This window comes from Phacochoerus africanus, chromosome 8 (genome assembly GCF_016906955.1).
Source record: "Phacochoerus africanus isolate WHEZ1 chromosome 8, ROS_Pafr_v1, whole genome shotgun sequence".
Classification (NCBI taxonomy): Eukaryota; Metazoa; Chordata; class Mammalia; order Artiodactyla; family Suidae; genus Phacochoerus; species Phacochoerus africanus.
In genome coordinates, this window is record NC_062551.1 from 89,452,710 (window position 1) to 89,468,306 (window position 15,597).

The following is a 15,597-nucleotide window of genomic DNA, read 5'->3' on the forward strand; positions in this document are numbered from 1 at the left end:
AATATCAACCCTCTTGCCCTGGGTCTATTGTTTCTCTCCACAGACAGGAGGAGAGATGAGCCCTACTGCCCAGCCCCTACTTGTCCCTGGCCATTCCCCACCAGCCCCGTTGTTGCTGGTTGGAGTGGTGTTACCTATATTGAATTCTTCATTCTCGGTGACGACTTCAGCGTTGGGGAAGATGGTGGGAGGAGGGCATTTGGTGAGTGGATAAGCTGAAAAGACAAAAGCAGGCAAGTAGGTCTAAGAACATCATTCTTGGGGCACAAGGTCATTTATCTGTTTATTGCTTCATGTTCTCCTCCTCATCTGTTCACACAGCAGATACCAATGAGTATTTATCTGTACACAGGGCAAGGTTAGCCAAGCACTATTTTTGCTTATCTGTTCTCATCCTTTTTGTTTGCTTTTGATACGAAAATCAGGAACCATATATCCACACAAACATAAAGGAGAGAGGACCTAAGAAGGCAGTGATGGTGACTAGAGCTGAAGGGAGAGGAAGGGAAGCATTTATTGAGCACCTACTATATGTCAGGCACTTTCACATGCTGTTGCCTTGAATTCTCACAATAGCTGATCCCCCTGCAAGGTATTCCCACTCTATTTAAGAGGAAGCTGAGATTCAGAGAGGTTCAGTTACTTCTCCAAGGTCACACAGGAAGTAAGTGGTATAGGCAGGATTTGAATCCAGGTCTGGCTGCTCTAGAATCCCATGTTCTTTCCACTGCACAGCATCTAAGTACTTGTGTGGCTTGGGTAAGTGCCCAGAAAAGTCAGCTTGTTTCTCTTTTGACCTTTGGGCAAACACTCTGGCTTCAGTGGATTTTCTAAATTGGAAATCATCCCTCTGAGCAGAAACTGGTCTGTGCGTGGAGGGTGACACTGATGCAAAGTTCCGTGTGGCCTCACACTTAGCTTCTTTCATTATCTGGCACTAATTAAGTGCTACATGTGTTAGCTGTTGTTGCCACTGCTGTCGCTGTTATTATTTCCAAAGTCACCTCAACCCTTGTTATGTTTTTTTTTTTTTTAAATAGCATTCTCTCTTAAAAATTACAAATATTAACACATTATCATTAAAGAAAATCTGAGATTTTCTATGAAAACAGTAGGAGGAAAATTAAAGTCATCCATTGCCTTCTCAGAGACAACCAGTGTTAACCCTTTGCTGTAAATTCTTAGTGTATATACCTTCTGCATGTGTATTTTTCCTTTACAAAATTTGCACCATATTATATATTTCATTTTGATCCTTGTGCATTCACTATTATATTGCAAGAATTTTCTCACATAATTAAATTTCTTCAAAAATATGGAGTTCCCATCACGGTGTACTGAGGTTGCAGTATGATCCCCAGCCTCGCTCAGTGGGTTAAGGATCTGGTGTTGCCATGAGCTGTGGTGTAGGTCACAGATGCGACTTGGATCCTGCGTTGCTGTGGCTGTGGTGTAGGCTGGCAGCTATAGCTATGATTAGATCCCTAGCCTGGGAACCTCCATATGCTGTGGGTGTGGCCATAAAAAAAGCGAAACAAACAAACAAAATAATAATAAAGCAAAAAAAATTTCTTCAAAAATATGACTGAATGACTTCATAGTGGATTTAATCATATAATCTACTAGAATTTCTTAAACAAATATGGTATTGTTAACTATTTAGGTTTCAAAAGTTTTGCAATTTAAAATGAAACTGGAGGGAGTGGTAGGGACTGGGAATTTGGGGTTAACAGATGCAAACTATTGCATTTGGAATGGATAAGCAATGGGATCTTGCTGCACAGCCCTGGGAACTATGTCTGGTCACTTGTGATGGAGCATGATATGTGAGAAAAAAGAATGTATATGTGTATGTGTGACTGGGTCACCTTGCTGTGCAGCAGAAAATTGACAGAACTCTGTAAATCAGCTATAATGGAAAACATAAAAATCATTATAAAAAATAAAATGAAACTGTGATGACTAGCCTTCTATATATACATCTTTTATGAAGCATTTTTCTTTTTCTAAAACCAGGAATGATGAAAGTGTGTGACCTTTTTAAAGTACAGGCATCTCCTACTGAATGTCAGTAATCCATTCCTGGAAATCAGATGTTTTCTAAGATTGTAAGTAGAGGCCTCTTTCCCATCACTTTATTTTATTCTTCTATCTTTTTAGGGCTGCAACTGTGGCATATGGAGGTTTCCAGGCTAGGGGTCTAATCAGAGCTGTAGCTGCCTGCATATACCACAGCCACAGCGCCAGATCTGAGCCGCATCTGTAACCGACACCACAGATCATGGCAACACCAGATCCTTAACCCACTGAGAGAGTCCAGGGATCGAACCTGCGTCCTCATGGACACCAGTCAGGTTTGCTACCACTAAGCCACGATGGGAACTTCCTCCCATCACTTTAAATGGGAAAAAATTGGAGTTCCCATTGTGGCGCAGTGGTTAACGAATCCGACTAGGAAACCTGAGGTTGCAGGTTCGGTTCCTGCCCTTGCTCAGTGGGTTAACGATCCGGGTTGCCGTGAGCTGTGGTGTAGGTTGCAGACGTGGCTTGGATTCTGCGTTGCTGTGGTTCTGGCGTAGGCCGGTGGCTACAGCTCCGATTCGACCCCTAGCCTGGGAACCTCCATATGCTGCGGGAGCGGCCCAAAGAGGTAGCAAAAAGACAAAAAAATAAAAACTAAATGGGAAAAAATTATAATGTGTAGCCCCAAACACCAGAAGTATTGAAAACAACCACACATATTTGTGACAAAACAGCAGTTCTATGCATTGTATATTGCACCATAAACTTTCAGGGCACTGTGCAAACTTTTCAGCTGGAGACAGAAACCCTAGGCAGAAACAAGGGCTCAACAGGAAAGACCCAGAGAGAACCTGTTTGGGGCAGTTCCGTGTGGCAGAGGACCCTCCACGCCGAGCATCACTGTGATACCTTTCAGAGCCAGGGGACCTGAAACACACATTCTGGATGTTCGCACGGCATTCTGAAAGATTACCCACTGAGGCTGGCATGTCACTTAAGACTTTTCCTGCATGTGGTTTTAATTAAAATGTTGTATTACGTTTTGAGGATTTAACTTTTTTCTACGGGCGTGTCAGCTGAAGAATGTCATAATGAGTGACACATATCTTTATGAAGTGTGAGTATTAAAACCAAGAGGCCCTCCTGGGGTAACCAAACAGGTTTAACCTTGATTTAATATCAGTCAGGGAGGGCCAGGCCTGTATTTGATACATGCTTCCAGTTTTCTTTCCAGGAAAACTGCCCCAACAAATACCATCCACAGAGTGTCAGTTTCTCCAACCCCGGGCGCTCTCATTCTTCTGTAATTCGATCAATTTAATGATTATCAGTTGGGGGGGGGGGCTTGCCCCGGGTCAGGCACTGTTAGATGCTGACGATGCAAAAGTAAACAGATAGACACAGTCCTTGTCCTCACACAATTTAGAGCGCTCAGGGGAAAGTCATCAATTTTAATTAATAAAACAAGAAATTTCCACCTAAACACAGCCTGCATATTTTATATTTTGTGGTTATTAGTCTGATCAGGTGATTTCCCATTACATAATTTTTTTTTTTTTATGGCCACACCTATGGCATATGGAAGTTCCCAGGCCAGGGACTGAGTCTGAGCCACAGCTGCAGCAACACTGGATCCTTTAACATACAGCACCAGGCTGGGGACTGAACCCGAGCCTCCAGAGCAACCTGAGCCGCTGCAGTCAGATTCTTAACTCACTGTGCCACAGCAGGAATTCCTAAAATTAATTTTTAAACCTTACAAAGTTCTGCTCAGTGCAGAAAGCTGGTGGAATACTGAAAAGCAACAAGACAAAAATTCTCCAAATCTCATCACCTGGGTATAACCATTGTTAGCATTTCGGTATATGACTCTCGATCTTGAACAGTCAACTCCTCTCCCTCCCCAACACACACTGTATCTACCATGTTACTGCCACAGAACTCGAGGGCAGGGGGACATCCAAGACTCCTCTGCTTCTGTTTGTCCCCATCCCCTTGCTCCCCTGGGGGTGAGGGGCTGATCCAGCTTATCAGACTCCAGCACATGTTAACATGCTACCTGGTGGGCAGGGCTCCTTTTCTTAGGTCAAGCAGCTGTCAGCTCAGCAGTAGCCATGGTGGGTCATTCATTGCACGTTGTTTTCTTTCTCATTGAGTCTTGTTGGATTTGTTCTCCCTCATGCTGATGGATGTGTTGGATTGACCTAATCTCTGAAGCTCTTAAAGCCAAATTAGCTTACGGACAAGTGTGGTTCACATGGATCAGTTCAGTTCACCTGAGGACCGTGGGCTCTGCATTGGGACGTGGGTTCCAAGCCCAGTGGATATTAAAATGCCTCCTTTGCCACTGCTCCTGTAGATCTCTTTCTCAAGAACCTCACAAGGAAGGTGGCTGTGGTCTCAGGAGTCCACAGTCACCACGTCCTTTGGTTATACCATCCTCTGAGCTCCCCAGATTATTTGCTTTTCTTTATTGAATATGTATAATTAACATGTCCCTTAATTAATGATATATATTCTACATGAATGATTTTTTTTCTTTTCCGGGGCTGCTCCTGCAGCATATGGAGATTCCCAGGCTAGGGGTCCAGTCAGAGCTGTAGCCACCGGCCTACACCAGAGCCACAGCAACGTGGGACCCGAGCCATGTCTGCGACCTACACCACAGCTCACAGCAACGCCGGATCCTTAACCCACTGAGCAAGGGCAGGGATCGAACCCGCAACCTCATGGTTCCTAGTCGGATTCGTTAACCACTGCACCATGACAGGAACTCCTACATGAATGATTTTTAATGATTGTATTTCCCTCCATGTGTGTGTGAGATAACTTGCACACCCAATTTCCTATTATGTTACATGTGGATTGTTTCTAATTACCCTGTTACAAATAGCACATCAAGAAATATCTTTATGCACATATTTTGGCACAATTTCCAGAAATAGGACTGGGGGGCATTGTTAATTAGGAATCTTGGGGGTAAGTAACACAAATCAACTCAAGGTAAACAAAGCCAAAAAACTTCTCAGAGCAGAGCGAACCCCCGGGTGGATTTGGGGCCAGACTTCATAAAGGCAGAGGACGAAGAAGGGAATGGCCACTGGGAATCTGGGAAACTTTCCCACGTATCTCAGCAATTCTCTTTCTGCACATCGGACTTTTCTATTTCTGGTTCTCCACGGATAGTAGAAGACAGGCAATCCACTGCACTTGCATTTATACCTTCTCTCTTCAGGAGATGCGTCCAGGCAGAAGCAGTATCTCTCAGGTTCAATTTCAAGTTCCCAAGACAGAGCATCTGAGAATCTCTGCTGGAGTCAGGTTCTGGCTACTGTTACTGGGGTTGGGGGCGTAGATGGAGAGGATTCATGATGCACAAACAAAACCGACAGGTGCCCGAGTGAGAGGGGCAGTGGAGATCATTATGAGCTGTGCAGACACCTGAAAATGTTTGACTGTAGCCAATCCCACTGTGTTAATTAACCTTGGGATGTGTATTCTCCGACTGTCCACCATTAAGTGGGCTTCTCCCTATGACCTTCCCAATAGGATTATCATTTAAAAATTATCATTAAAGATTGTTCCCTATGATTAAAGAATCCTCCTTTTCCATTAAATGTTTTCTTCTTTGAATGCTACTCTTTTCTTTGACTGTTGTTGTTGTTGTTTGTGTTTGCTAAATAGAGCACCACCCAGCCTTTTATTTTAAAGCCATCACATGGTCTTAGTTGTATTCCTGGCATGGAAAATCTGGTTATATTTTATTTAGCCTAATCTTAGAGTCTTTTTATTTTTAAAAGGGAATTGGGCTTTAATAAATTCACATTTGTCATAATATTTGAACTATTTTATTTTCTGCTGATCCTGTACTTTCTGTATCTTTTGTTTCTATACAGTTTCCTTTCTTTTTTTTTTTTAAATTTCAAATTTTCTTGTTTTCCTCTGGTGACTGGTATTTTTTAAAATTGTATTTTATTTTTGTTAGAGTATAGTTGATTCATAGTGTTGCGTCGATTTCTGCTGTACAGCATAGTGACCCAGTCATACATATAAATTTAGAATGGATAGGCAATGAGGTCCTTTATTTTCTTTTATATATAAGTTTTGTTTAATTTTTTCCTTTTAGCAATTTGGAAGTGCTATAATCTATTTTTAAGCTATTAGTGAGTAAAATATATACTTGGAACTCTTATTTTTCTAATTATAAAATCAATAATTGAATACCATCTCTATTGATTCTACCTCATGGATGATAAAGAAATTTCATTTTTCATCTGCCTCTTCTAATTCCTTGGGCATTTGTTAATAAGAAATAATTATTTTTAAACTTTGACAGAACATTGTAAACCAGCTATAATGGAAAAAATAAAAATCATTATTAAAAAAAAGAATTATAGTATTTGGAGTTCTCACTGTGGCTCAGCAGTAACAAATCTGACTAGTATCCATGAGGATGAAGGTTCAATCCCTGGCCTCACCCAGTGGGTTAAGGATCTGGTGGGGTTGCCGTGAGCTGCGGTGCAGGCTGAAGATGCTTCTCGGATCTGGTGTGCTGTGGATTGTGGTGTAGGCTGGCGGCTACAGCTCCAATTCCTCCTGGGAACTTCCATATGCTGTGGATGTGGCCCTAAAAAAAAAAAAAAAAAAAAATCATAGTATTTGCATTCTGTTTTGGATCTATATTGTTATCAGATTTAAATCCATGATTAGCTAGTCAGTGCTTCCCACTTTTATCTTTTCTTTGACACAGCTCCTCTATATTCAGTTTCTGGTTCATCCCGCATTGGGTGGCTACATCCTTGAGTGACAATTCAGATTGAAACCATGGGTGACACTAACTTCAAGCTCTTGGATATCTGCAAATGATGCTCTCTCGTCTTCACACGTGAAGCTCCCACAATTTTTTTTTTTCTCCAACATCTCTAAAAATGCCTCCTTTATTTTCTGGGATTAAATGTCAAAAATAATAAATCTGAGCATTGTTGATTTGGGGGGCTCCTTGTAGTTAACTTTCTCAACCTGGATGCTAGCAGCTTTCCTCTACCCTTTCTTAATACTTGTAATTTGGAAAACTTGCCAGGCTGTTTTTAATTTCTCCTGGTTTATAGGGAGCTCTTTTATTCTATGCGCACAGGTTTCCCTTCATCTCAGGGAGTTTTGTTTGATTATGTCTATTCCATCCATCACATTCTTCTCCTAAATACTTTATTTTAGTATTTTGGTTCTTTGGTCATGGGATCTCTTTACTAGCAACTTCCCTTCATTATTTTCAAGTCCTTGCCCTCTTCCCTCTTCACATGGAGCTGCCACTACTCCCTTGAGCTCTGACTGCTCCCCTTGTGGATGTCCCCCTCAGTCTGCTTGGGCTCCACTACCCTGCCCCTTGTTTTGCTTGGAGCTCTGATACCCCACGTCCCTGTCCCTACAGAGATTCTCACCTCTATGGGCTCCAACTCCTCATGCAAGGCTGCCCCTCAGGGTGGACTCCCTTCTTTCCCTGACTCCCTGGCCTGGGCCACCTCCTGATGGAGGGCGTGGATATCTACTTTGCTTCATTTCACCTACCAGCTTTAGAACGGATGTTCAGGAAGGGAAGGGAAGAGATTTAGCTCCCCTCCCCTTATGACTCTTTTAGCTAGCGACATCTTATTTGAAATCCATGTTACATAGACTCTTATGCTGGAAGCAGATGCTTTCCAAGATTTACTTCTGCTTCCTAAACTGCATGCTTCCACGGGCACTTTTTTTCCTGCAATTCAAACCCTATTTTGTCATTTAAAAAATACTGTAGAATATTGTCATCTGTCTCTTTAAGGTACTTCTTTTTGGTTCCTATATGAAAAGAAATTTATTTAGGGCTAATGTTTGCCTATGAAAAAGCAAACATTCTTTCCCTTACCCCATTCCCAATCCCTACTTTTTGCAAGTCGGAATCCATCCTTCTTTAGTTCTTATCTAAAACATCACCTCCTAAGACCAGTTTTCCCCAATTATTCTACATGAAATAGGTTCTCTACTTTTTTGTTTTCTATCTTATTTCTTTCTTTCATAGCACTTATTACAAATAGCAAAGGTTTTATTTGTCGACTTGTTTGTTCTCTCTCTCTTCTTGGAAGAAGGAAGCTGTATATGGGGAGCAGGCATTTCACAGAAAAGGGAGTATGGATAGTCAATGAAGATATGAAAAGATTCTCATCCTTATTATCAACATAAAAGTGAACTGCTTATCCCCCCTGGTTGCCAAAAATTTACAAAGTCCAATAAAATCCAGCGTTTGCAAGGATGTAGAACCACAATATCTCTACCTCAGTTGCTAGGAAGAGTGTAAACTGTTATAATTACCTTGTGAGATCAATTTGGCATTACCTAGTAAAACTGAATATGTGAAGACTTACAACCTTGCAATTCCACACAGGCTTATACTCTAGAGAAACTCCTGTACAAGTCCCTAAGAAGGAATCTAAAACAATGCGCCTGCTTTTTGAAATAAAATAATGTAAATGCCTATTAACAGTAGACTAGATAAATCACTGCATTTTCACACAACAGAATACTATACAGCTTTGAAAAATGATCTAAGTCTAGTCTTATGCATCAGCACGAATTTCAAAAACTTAATTTCAAGTGAGAAAAAGCACATCACAGAAGAACACTTATTGAACAATTCTTTACACAACAGAAAAAACATGCAAGAGGCAAGAATATACAACAGAGAAAAGAGAGTCTCTCCAATAAGTGGTCCTGGGAACACTGGACAGCTACATGTAAAAGAATGAAATTAGAACACTCTCTACACCATACACAAAAAGAAACTCAAAATGGGTTTATTAAAGACCTAAACATAGGGCTGGATACTATACAACTCTTAGAGGAAAACATACACTGAATACTCTTTGACATAAACTGCAGCTGTATCTTTTTTGATCCACCTTCTAGAGTAAGGAAAATAAAACCAGAAGTAAATAACTGGGATCTAATTAAACTCAAAAGCTTCTGCACAACAGAGGAAACCACACACATACACAAAAAACAGAAAAGACAACCCATGGAATGGGAGAAAATCTTTGCAAGCAAAGCACTGGGAACTATGTCTAGTCACTTATGATGGAGCATGATAAAATGAGAAAAAAGAATGTACACATGTATGTGTAACTGGGTTACCATGCTGCACAGTAGAAAAAAAATTGTATTGGGGAAATAACAATAAAAAAATTTAAAAAAAGAAAAGAAAAAATACAAAAAGACAAAACAAGAAGGGATTAATTCCAAAATACACAAACACATCATACAGTTTTATATCAAAAAAAGGAAACAACCCAATTAAAAGATGGTCAGAAGATCTAAATGGATATTTCTCCAAAGACGACAGACTGCCGAAAAGCACATGAAAAGATGTTCGACATTACTAATTATTAGAGAAAGGCAAAGCAAAACTACAATGATGTGTCGCCTCACACCAGTCCGACTGACTATCATCAAAAAGTCTACAAACAAGAAATGCTGGAGAGGGTGCGGAGAAAAGGGAACCCTCCCACACTGTTGGTAGGAATGTAAGCTGGTGCCACCACTATGGAGAACAGTATGGAGGTTCCTTCAAAAACTAAATAGAGAACTGCCATATGAATCCCCTCCTGGGCACAGAGCTGGAGAAAACCATCATTCAAAAAGATACATGCACCTCAATGTTCACTGCAGCACTATTTACAATAGGCAAGACATGGAAACAACCTAAATGTCCACCAACAGAGGAATGGATAGGGACGAGGTGGTACATATATACATTTCAATATTACCCAGCCATAAAAAGAATGAAATAATGCCATTTGCAGTAAATGGATGGACCTTGAGATTATCATACTAAGTCAGACAGAGAAAGACACATAGCATGTGAGATCATGAATACGTACAATCTAATAACAACGATACTAAAGAACTCATTCACAAAGATTTTGAAACCAAATTTGTGGTTACCAAAGGGGCAATACTAGGGGGAGGGAAAAATTAAGAGATTGGGATTAAAATATACACACTACTATGTGTAAAATAGATAAGAAACAAGGACCTACTGTGTAGCACCAGGAAGTCTACTCAGTATTCTGTGATAACCTATATGGGAAAAAATCTGAAAAGGAATGGACATATGTACATGTATAACTGAATCGCTTTGCTGTACATATGAACCTAACACAACATTGTAAGTAAACTATACTCCAATAAAATTAAACACAAAGAGAAGTAACGTATGAAATCCAACAACAGATATACTTTGGAGACATACACCCAAGGAGTAAAATTATAATGAAAAGCAATAAATGATAACACAAAATTCAGGGCCTGGGCTACCTGCTGGGTGCGCAGGGTAACATGTTAGAGGTGGCACCTAGAGGTGTCAAAGGTACTTGTGCTCTTTTCTTAAGGCTCTCCGATGGGTGTTCATCTTATTCTTCTTTAAACTGTGTGTGCATGTTACACACACTTTTTACATGTTGCCATATTCCATGATCTGTCAAAAGCCCTATGCGTGGGTAGAACATGCTTCTTGCTCCCTCGGCCCCATGCACAGTGCCTCTCCCACTCGAGCCCCCTGGCCTGAGCCTAGCAGTGGGTCCTCTCTCCCCCAGGCCCTTGCCTGCTCCTCTAGTCCAAGAGGCCTTGGACCACCAGGTCCGGGCTGGCACCTGAGTCCCATGTCTCATCTGAGGGCGGTGGGGCCCCGTGGGCAGAGCACACACAGAAGGAAGTGCTCTCCTGAGCAGACTTACCCGGGAGAACTCAGAAATCAGGTTGGCCCAGGGCAGTGCTGGGCCTCCTTCACCTGGTCCTGGCACAGGTGGAGGCTCAAGAGCAGGAACAAGAGAGCTGGCCTGGGGCTGGGGTGATGTCATATGGATCCTGTTCATCTCTAATAATGACGATGATCATGACAAGGACGACGACTAAGATTAAAAGTGCCATTTATTGAGCACCTTTTATAGTCTTGTGTCTGAAGCTAAGCATTCCCATGCGTGATTTCTTTTAACCCTGTGAGGTTAGGTACTGCTACGATTCCCCTGTTGCGATAATGAAATCAAGCCTCAGAAAGTAAAGTGACAGACCCACGGTCACACAGCTAACATGTGGCAGAGATGTGACCCCAAGTCTGTGTGACTCTGGAGTCCACACGCTGCCACTCTGTGGGCAAGTCAGCTGGAGTTGAAACGACCTGGCCTTCAAAGCCTGGGTCCCATCAATGGGTGAGAGTGGGCCCATCAGGAGGGTGCGGGTAGGAGGCTGACGGAGGGGCTGGGGTCTCACCTCCATGTCATGCTCGCCTGGCTCAGCTCCCCGGGGATGGTGGCTGCAGCTGCCTATGTTCTCATAGTCTTGTTTCTTTGTCTCTTTCTGTCATGACATCACCACCTCTCCCAAGGACTTAGGGCTGGATGCACTCAAGTTTCTATAAATGCAACAACACTGCATGGTCCCGACAGAGCAGGCAGTGCAGCGCTGAAAAGCCTGGGTTTTCCTCCCAGTTCCGTCTGTGTGGTTCTGGACAAGCCCTCCTGCCTTTCCTGGCCCTCACTCCTAGTTTGTTTTTTATACTTTTCTTTTTTCTTTTTAGGGTCGCACATGCGGCATATGGCGGTTCCCAGGTTAAAGGTTGAATTGGAGCTGCAGCTGTCGGTCTACACCACAGCCACAGCAACACAGGATCTGAGCTGCATCTGCAGTCTACACCACAGCTCACAGTAATGCCAGATCCCTGACCCACTGAGAGAAGCCAGGGATTGAGCCCGAGTCCTCATGGATACTAGTCAGGTTGATTACTGCTGAGCCATGATGGGAACCCCTAACTCCTGGTTTGTAAAGCGAGGGTAACAAAGTCTGCCTTACTACCTCATGGAATTCTTAGAGGTCACCAACTCCAAGCCCCCTGTTCTTCAGGCGTAGAAACTAAAGTCTTAAGCTGGGCAGAGACCTACACGAGATCAGATACACAAGGTGGAGCCAGGACTAAAGTCAAGCTTTCTTGATCTCCAGTCCAAACAGGTGTCATGTTCTGCAAACTGTAAGCATGGGGGCTGTATTTCATGGCTGGACACAAGCCCCAAGAGAACTTTCTATAAGTTTGTTATGCTGTGTCCACTATAATAAAAATGAGAAGATACCCAGGTCCATAACCTTGGACTCAGAAGAAAACAGGCTGTCGATAAGGACATATGCACCCTGAAGCATTCAGGCTCCTCCATCTGAATTCTCCATGACCTCTTCTTCTTCTTCTTCTTTTTTTTTTTGTCTTTTGTCTTTTGAGGGCCAGACCTGTGGCATATGAGGTTCCCAGGCTAGGGGTCTAATCAGAGCTGCTGCCGCTGGCCTATGCCACAGCCACAGCAACACCAAATCCGAGCCGCATCTGTGACCTACACCACAGCTCACAGCAACGCCATATTCTTAACCCACTGAGCGAGGCCAGGGATCGAACCTGCAACCTCATGGTTCCAGTTGGATTCGTTTCTGCTGTGCCAGGACGGGAACTCCTCCATGACTTCTTTATGCATAGTACTTCCTGTGGGGTGGACAGAGGCCCCAGATCCCTTTGGAGCAGGACAATCCTCCAGAATGTGCTGAGGGACAAGGTGGGGTGCAGCTAAACAGACAACCCAGCCCGGGGGGCTGATGTGAATGAAAGATAAGAAGCCTCACTCTGCTGCCCCTCAACTTGAACTTGGCACCAAGGATCAGTGTCATGGGCCCCTGTGCCCTCCTGGTGTGAAGGAGAGAGAACACATTTATGGAGAACACATTTATGGAGCTCTCACATAGGCGCTGCACATTGAATTCTCATAACCCTGAGGACACAGAGAGGCTGTGTCACTCATTCCAAGTCAGACAACTGACAAAAGCGGGAGCTGGGAGTGGAGCCCAGCCCGGACTTGAGAGCTTGGCCCTCCCCCTCCGGCCCAGCTTGCATACCAGAGAAGGCTATGGCGAAGATCCCGCCGGTGGCCGCATCGCGGTGGAACTTGAGCAGCACCTGGTTGGACGAGCTGTGCATTGTTTTCTTGGCCAAGCTCCGGCTGAAGGCTCCAAGCTGGGGAGCTGTTTGCTGTGGCCCATCCCTGTAAGAGGAAGGACGGTCCTGCCTTGTCACGTGACACCACAGCTGCCTGTTCCACTTGGTGCATCAGTGGCCTTCAGTGAGGGGCTGGCTGCAACTCTCCTTGCACCCAACACCCAATGCCCTGAGCACCTCTCTCCAATCTCCCAACAAAGTTGATAGAATTAGCGAAGCCTACATTGACGCCTCATGCCCTGGACTCTTCACCAGAGCAGCCTCCTTAATGGATGCTGGCTCAGCACTCTCCCGGGAGAAGCAGGAGCCATGGGGCAGGGCTGCAGGTCTTCCCACATCAAGAGGATGGGGCTGCAGTGGAGGTACCCCTGCTCAGGCTGCTGTCCAGGCCAGCCCCATTCCCTTGTCCCCCAAGCAGAGACATACAGTGTGGCCTTCCTGGGGCAAAGGCTTCCTCCCTGGAGCCTTATTAGTCCTTCCCATTTGTTCTCAGTCATTGCTGGACACTGAGTGGGAACTCAGTTGGGGGCAGCCTGGTTACAGTTAGCCAGCCCTGGAAACTCTGAGAGTCCTGCTACCTCCTGCTGATGCCTGGAGCCTCCACACGGTGGAATTCTAAGTATATCTTTGTCCAAAGAGTCAGTGGTTTGGGAAAAAACTGTCTAGGAAAGTGTACATATCAACTAATAATTCACATTCCCAGTTTGACAGTAACTCAAAATACACTAACTCTGTAACTCAGAGCACAGTGGTTTGGTAACCACTAGGTTACAGGTGGCTATTTACATTTAAATTATTTAAAATTTAGTAAAGTTTAAAAATCAGCTCTGGGAGTTTCTGTGATGGCGCAGCGGAAACGAGATCCAACTGGGAACCATGGGGTTGTGGGTTCAATCCCTGGCCTCGCTCAGTGGGTTAAGGATCTGGCGTTGCCGTGAGCTGTGGTATAGGTCACAGATGCAGCTCGTATCTGGCGTTGCTGTGGCTCTGGCGTAGGCCGGTAGCAACAGATCCAATCAGACTCCTAGCCTGGGAACCTCCATATGCCATGGGTACGGCCCTCAGAAGACAAAAGAAAATAAATAAATAAATAGAGTTAAAAAAAAAAAAATCAGCTCTGTAGTGACTCCAGGTACATTTGAGTGCTCAGTAGCCGTGTAGAGAGTGGCTGCTGTATTAGCACACATCTGGAACCTTTCCATCACTGAGACAGGTCTATTGTGAGCAATGGCTCAGCATAGGATGAGCAGTGGGACTTCACAAAATTCCACCCAAAGCTTTTTCTTTCTTTTTTTTTTCTTTCTTTTTTTTTTTTTTTTTTTAGTGTTGCATCTGCAATATATGGAAGTTCCCAGGCCAGGGGTCAAATCAGAGCTGTAGCTGCCAGCCTACACCACAGCCCCAGCAACACCAGATCTGAGTCACATCCATGACCTACACCACAGCTCACGGCAAGGCCGGACCCTTAACCCACTTGGTGAGGCCAGTGATCAAACCCGCATCCTCACAGACATTATGTTGGGTTCTTAACCCGCTGAGACACAATGGCAACTCCCACCCAAAGCTTTTCCATTCGTCTGGGTAGCTGATGTCCAATAAATGCAGAATTTTGCTTTGGACTCTGGAAATACTGAGAAAAGTCTGCTCACACCCATTGGTAACTCTGACTGACCCCCAGCAGGATTTCAGGTTGGGACCCACCACCCTGCCATTCCCTTCCCTTCAAAGAGTCATAAAACTAACTGAAGCTGAGTCCTCATCCCACCGTGTTTGTTTGAGACCCGGGAGGCTGACAGTTATTTAATACCGTCCAGGCCTTGGTTTTCTGGACAAAGAGATGGGCTACTTCATTCAGAGCCCAGCTTATACCCTTTGCAATTAGATGGTATGGCAGCTGGCCCTACCAGACGGTGATGAAGTCTCCGGAGGGCTCTGTCTGCAGCAGGCTGAGGTTGAGACGGACGCCGTGACCAATGGGTACAGTGATGAGCCAGACACAGTCCTGGGAGCTGGAGTAGGGGCTGGGGAAGCCCGGGGAGTACACGGTGCCGTTGAAAGAGGTGATGTTCCCGCCACAGGGGACTGCCAGAGAGAGGACACAACGCAGGTGAGCGCTGGAGATCACTGGGGAGTTCCGGTGACTTCCTGATGCAGTCCTGACCCCCAGCATGAATCATTCTGCTCCAGGAGGCAAGGTGGGACAGGAGGAGGAGATGGGGCTGAGGCTGGCCGGGCCTGGCGTTCCCCCCCCTCCATGCAGCACGCCAAGGGCCAAGGCCCGCGCGTCCTGGCCCCTGACCTTCAGTGCAGGTGCCTCTGTGGGCCGGCCTCAGCCCCGGGCACCCCTCTTCTTCTTTCTCATGTAAGAGGCCTGTCTGGAAGGAAGGACACACCAGTTACCCCCTTCCTTTCCTGGGAAGGTCAGTACTGGGGCTTCAGTACTTTCACTGGAAAGTGGTAAGAAATTATGATAGTATCTCCTTCTTTCTCTTTTTACGCCAGGAGTTTTGGAATGGTACTTT

The 15,597-nt window shown here is 44.5% G+C and overlaps 1 protein-coding gene across 1 annotated transcript in view; it reads right to left on the reverse strand.

Annotated features, from left to right (window-relative positions):
* Positions 1-15,597, reverse strand: part of CSMD2 (CUB and Sushi multiple domains 2) — a 648,967-nt gene that overhangs the window by 90,291 nt on the left and 543,079 nt on the right. The window contains exons 43-45 of the mRNA XM_047793175.1: positions 14,980-15,157; positions 12,976-13,121; positions 135-215 (exon numbers count right to left, since the gene is read on the reverse strand). Of these exons, the coding sequence (XP_047649131.1) occupies positions 135-215; positions 12,976-13,121; positions 14,980-15,157 (405 nt within the window). The remainder of the gene's footprint in view (positions 1-134; positions 216-12,975; positions 13,122-14,979; positions 15,158-15,597) is intronic.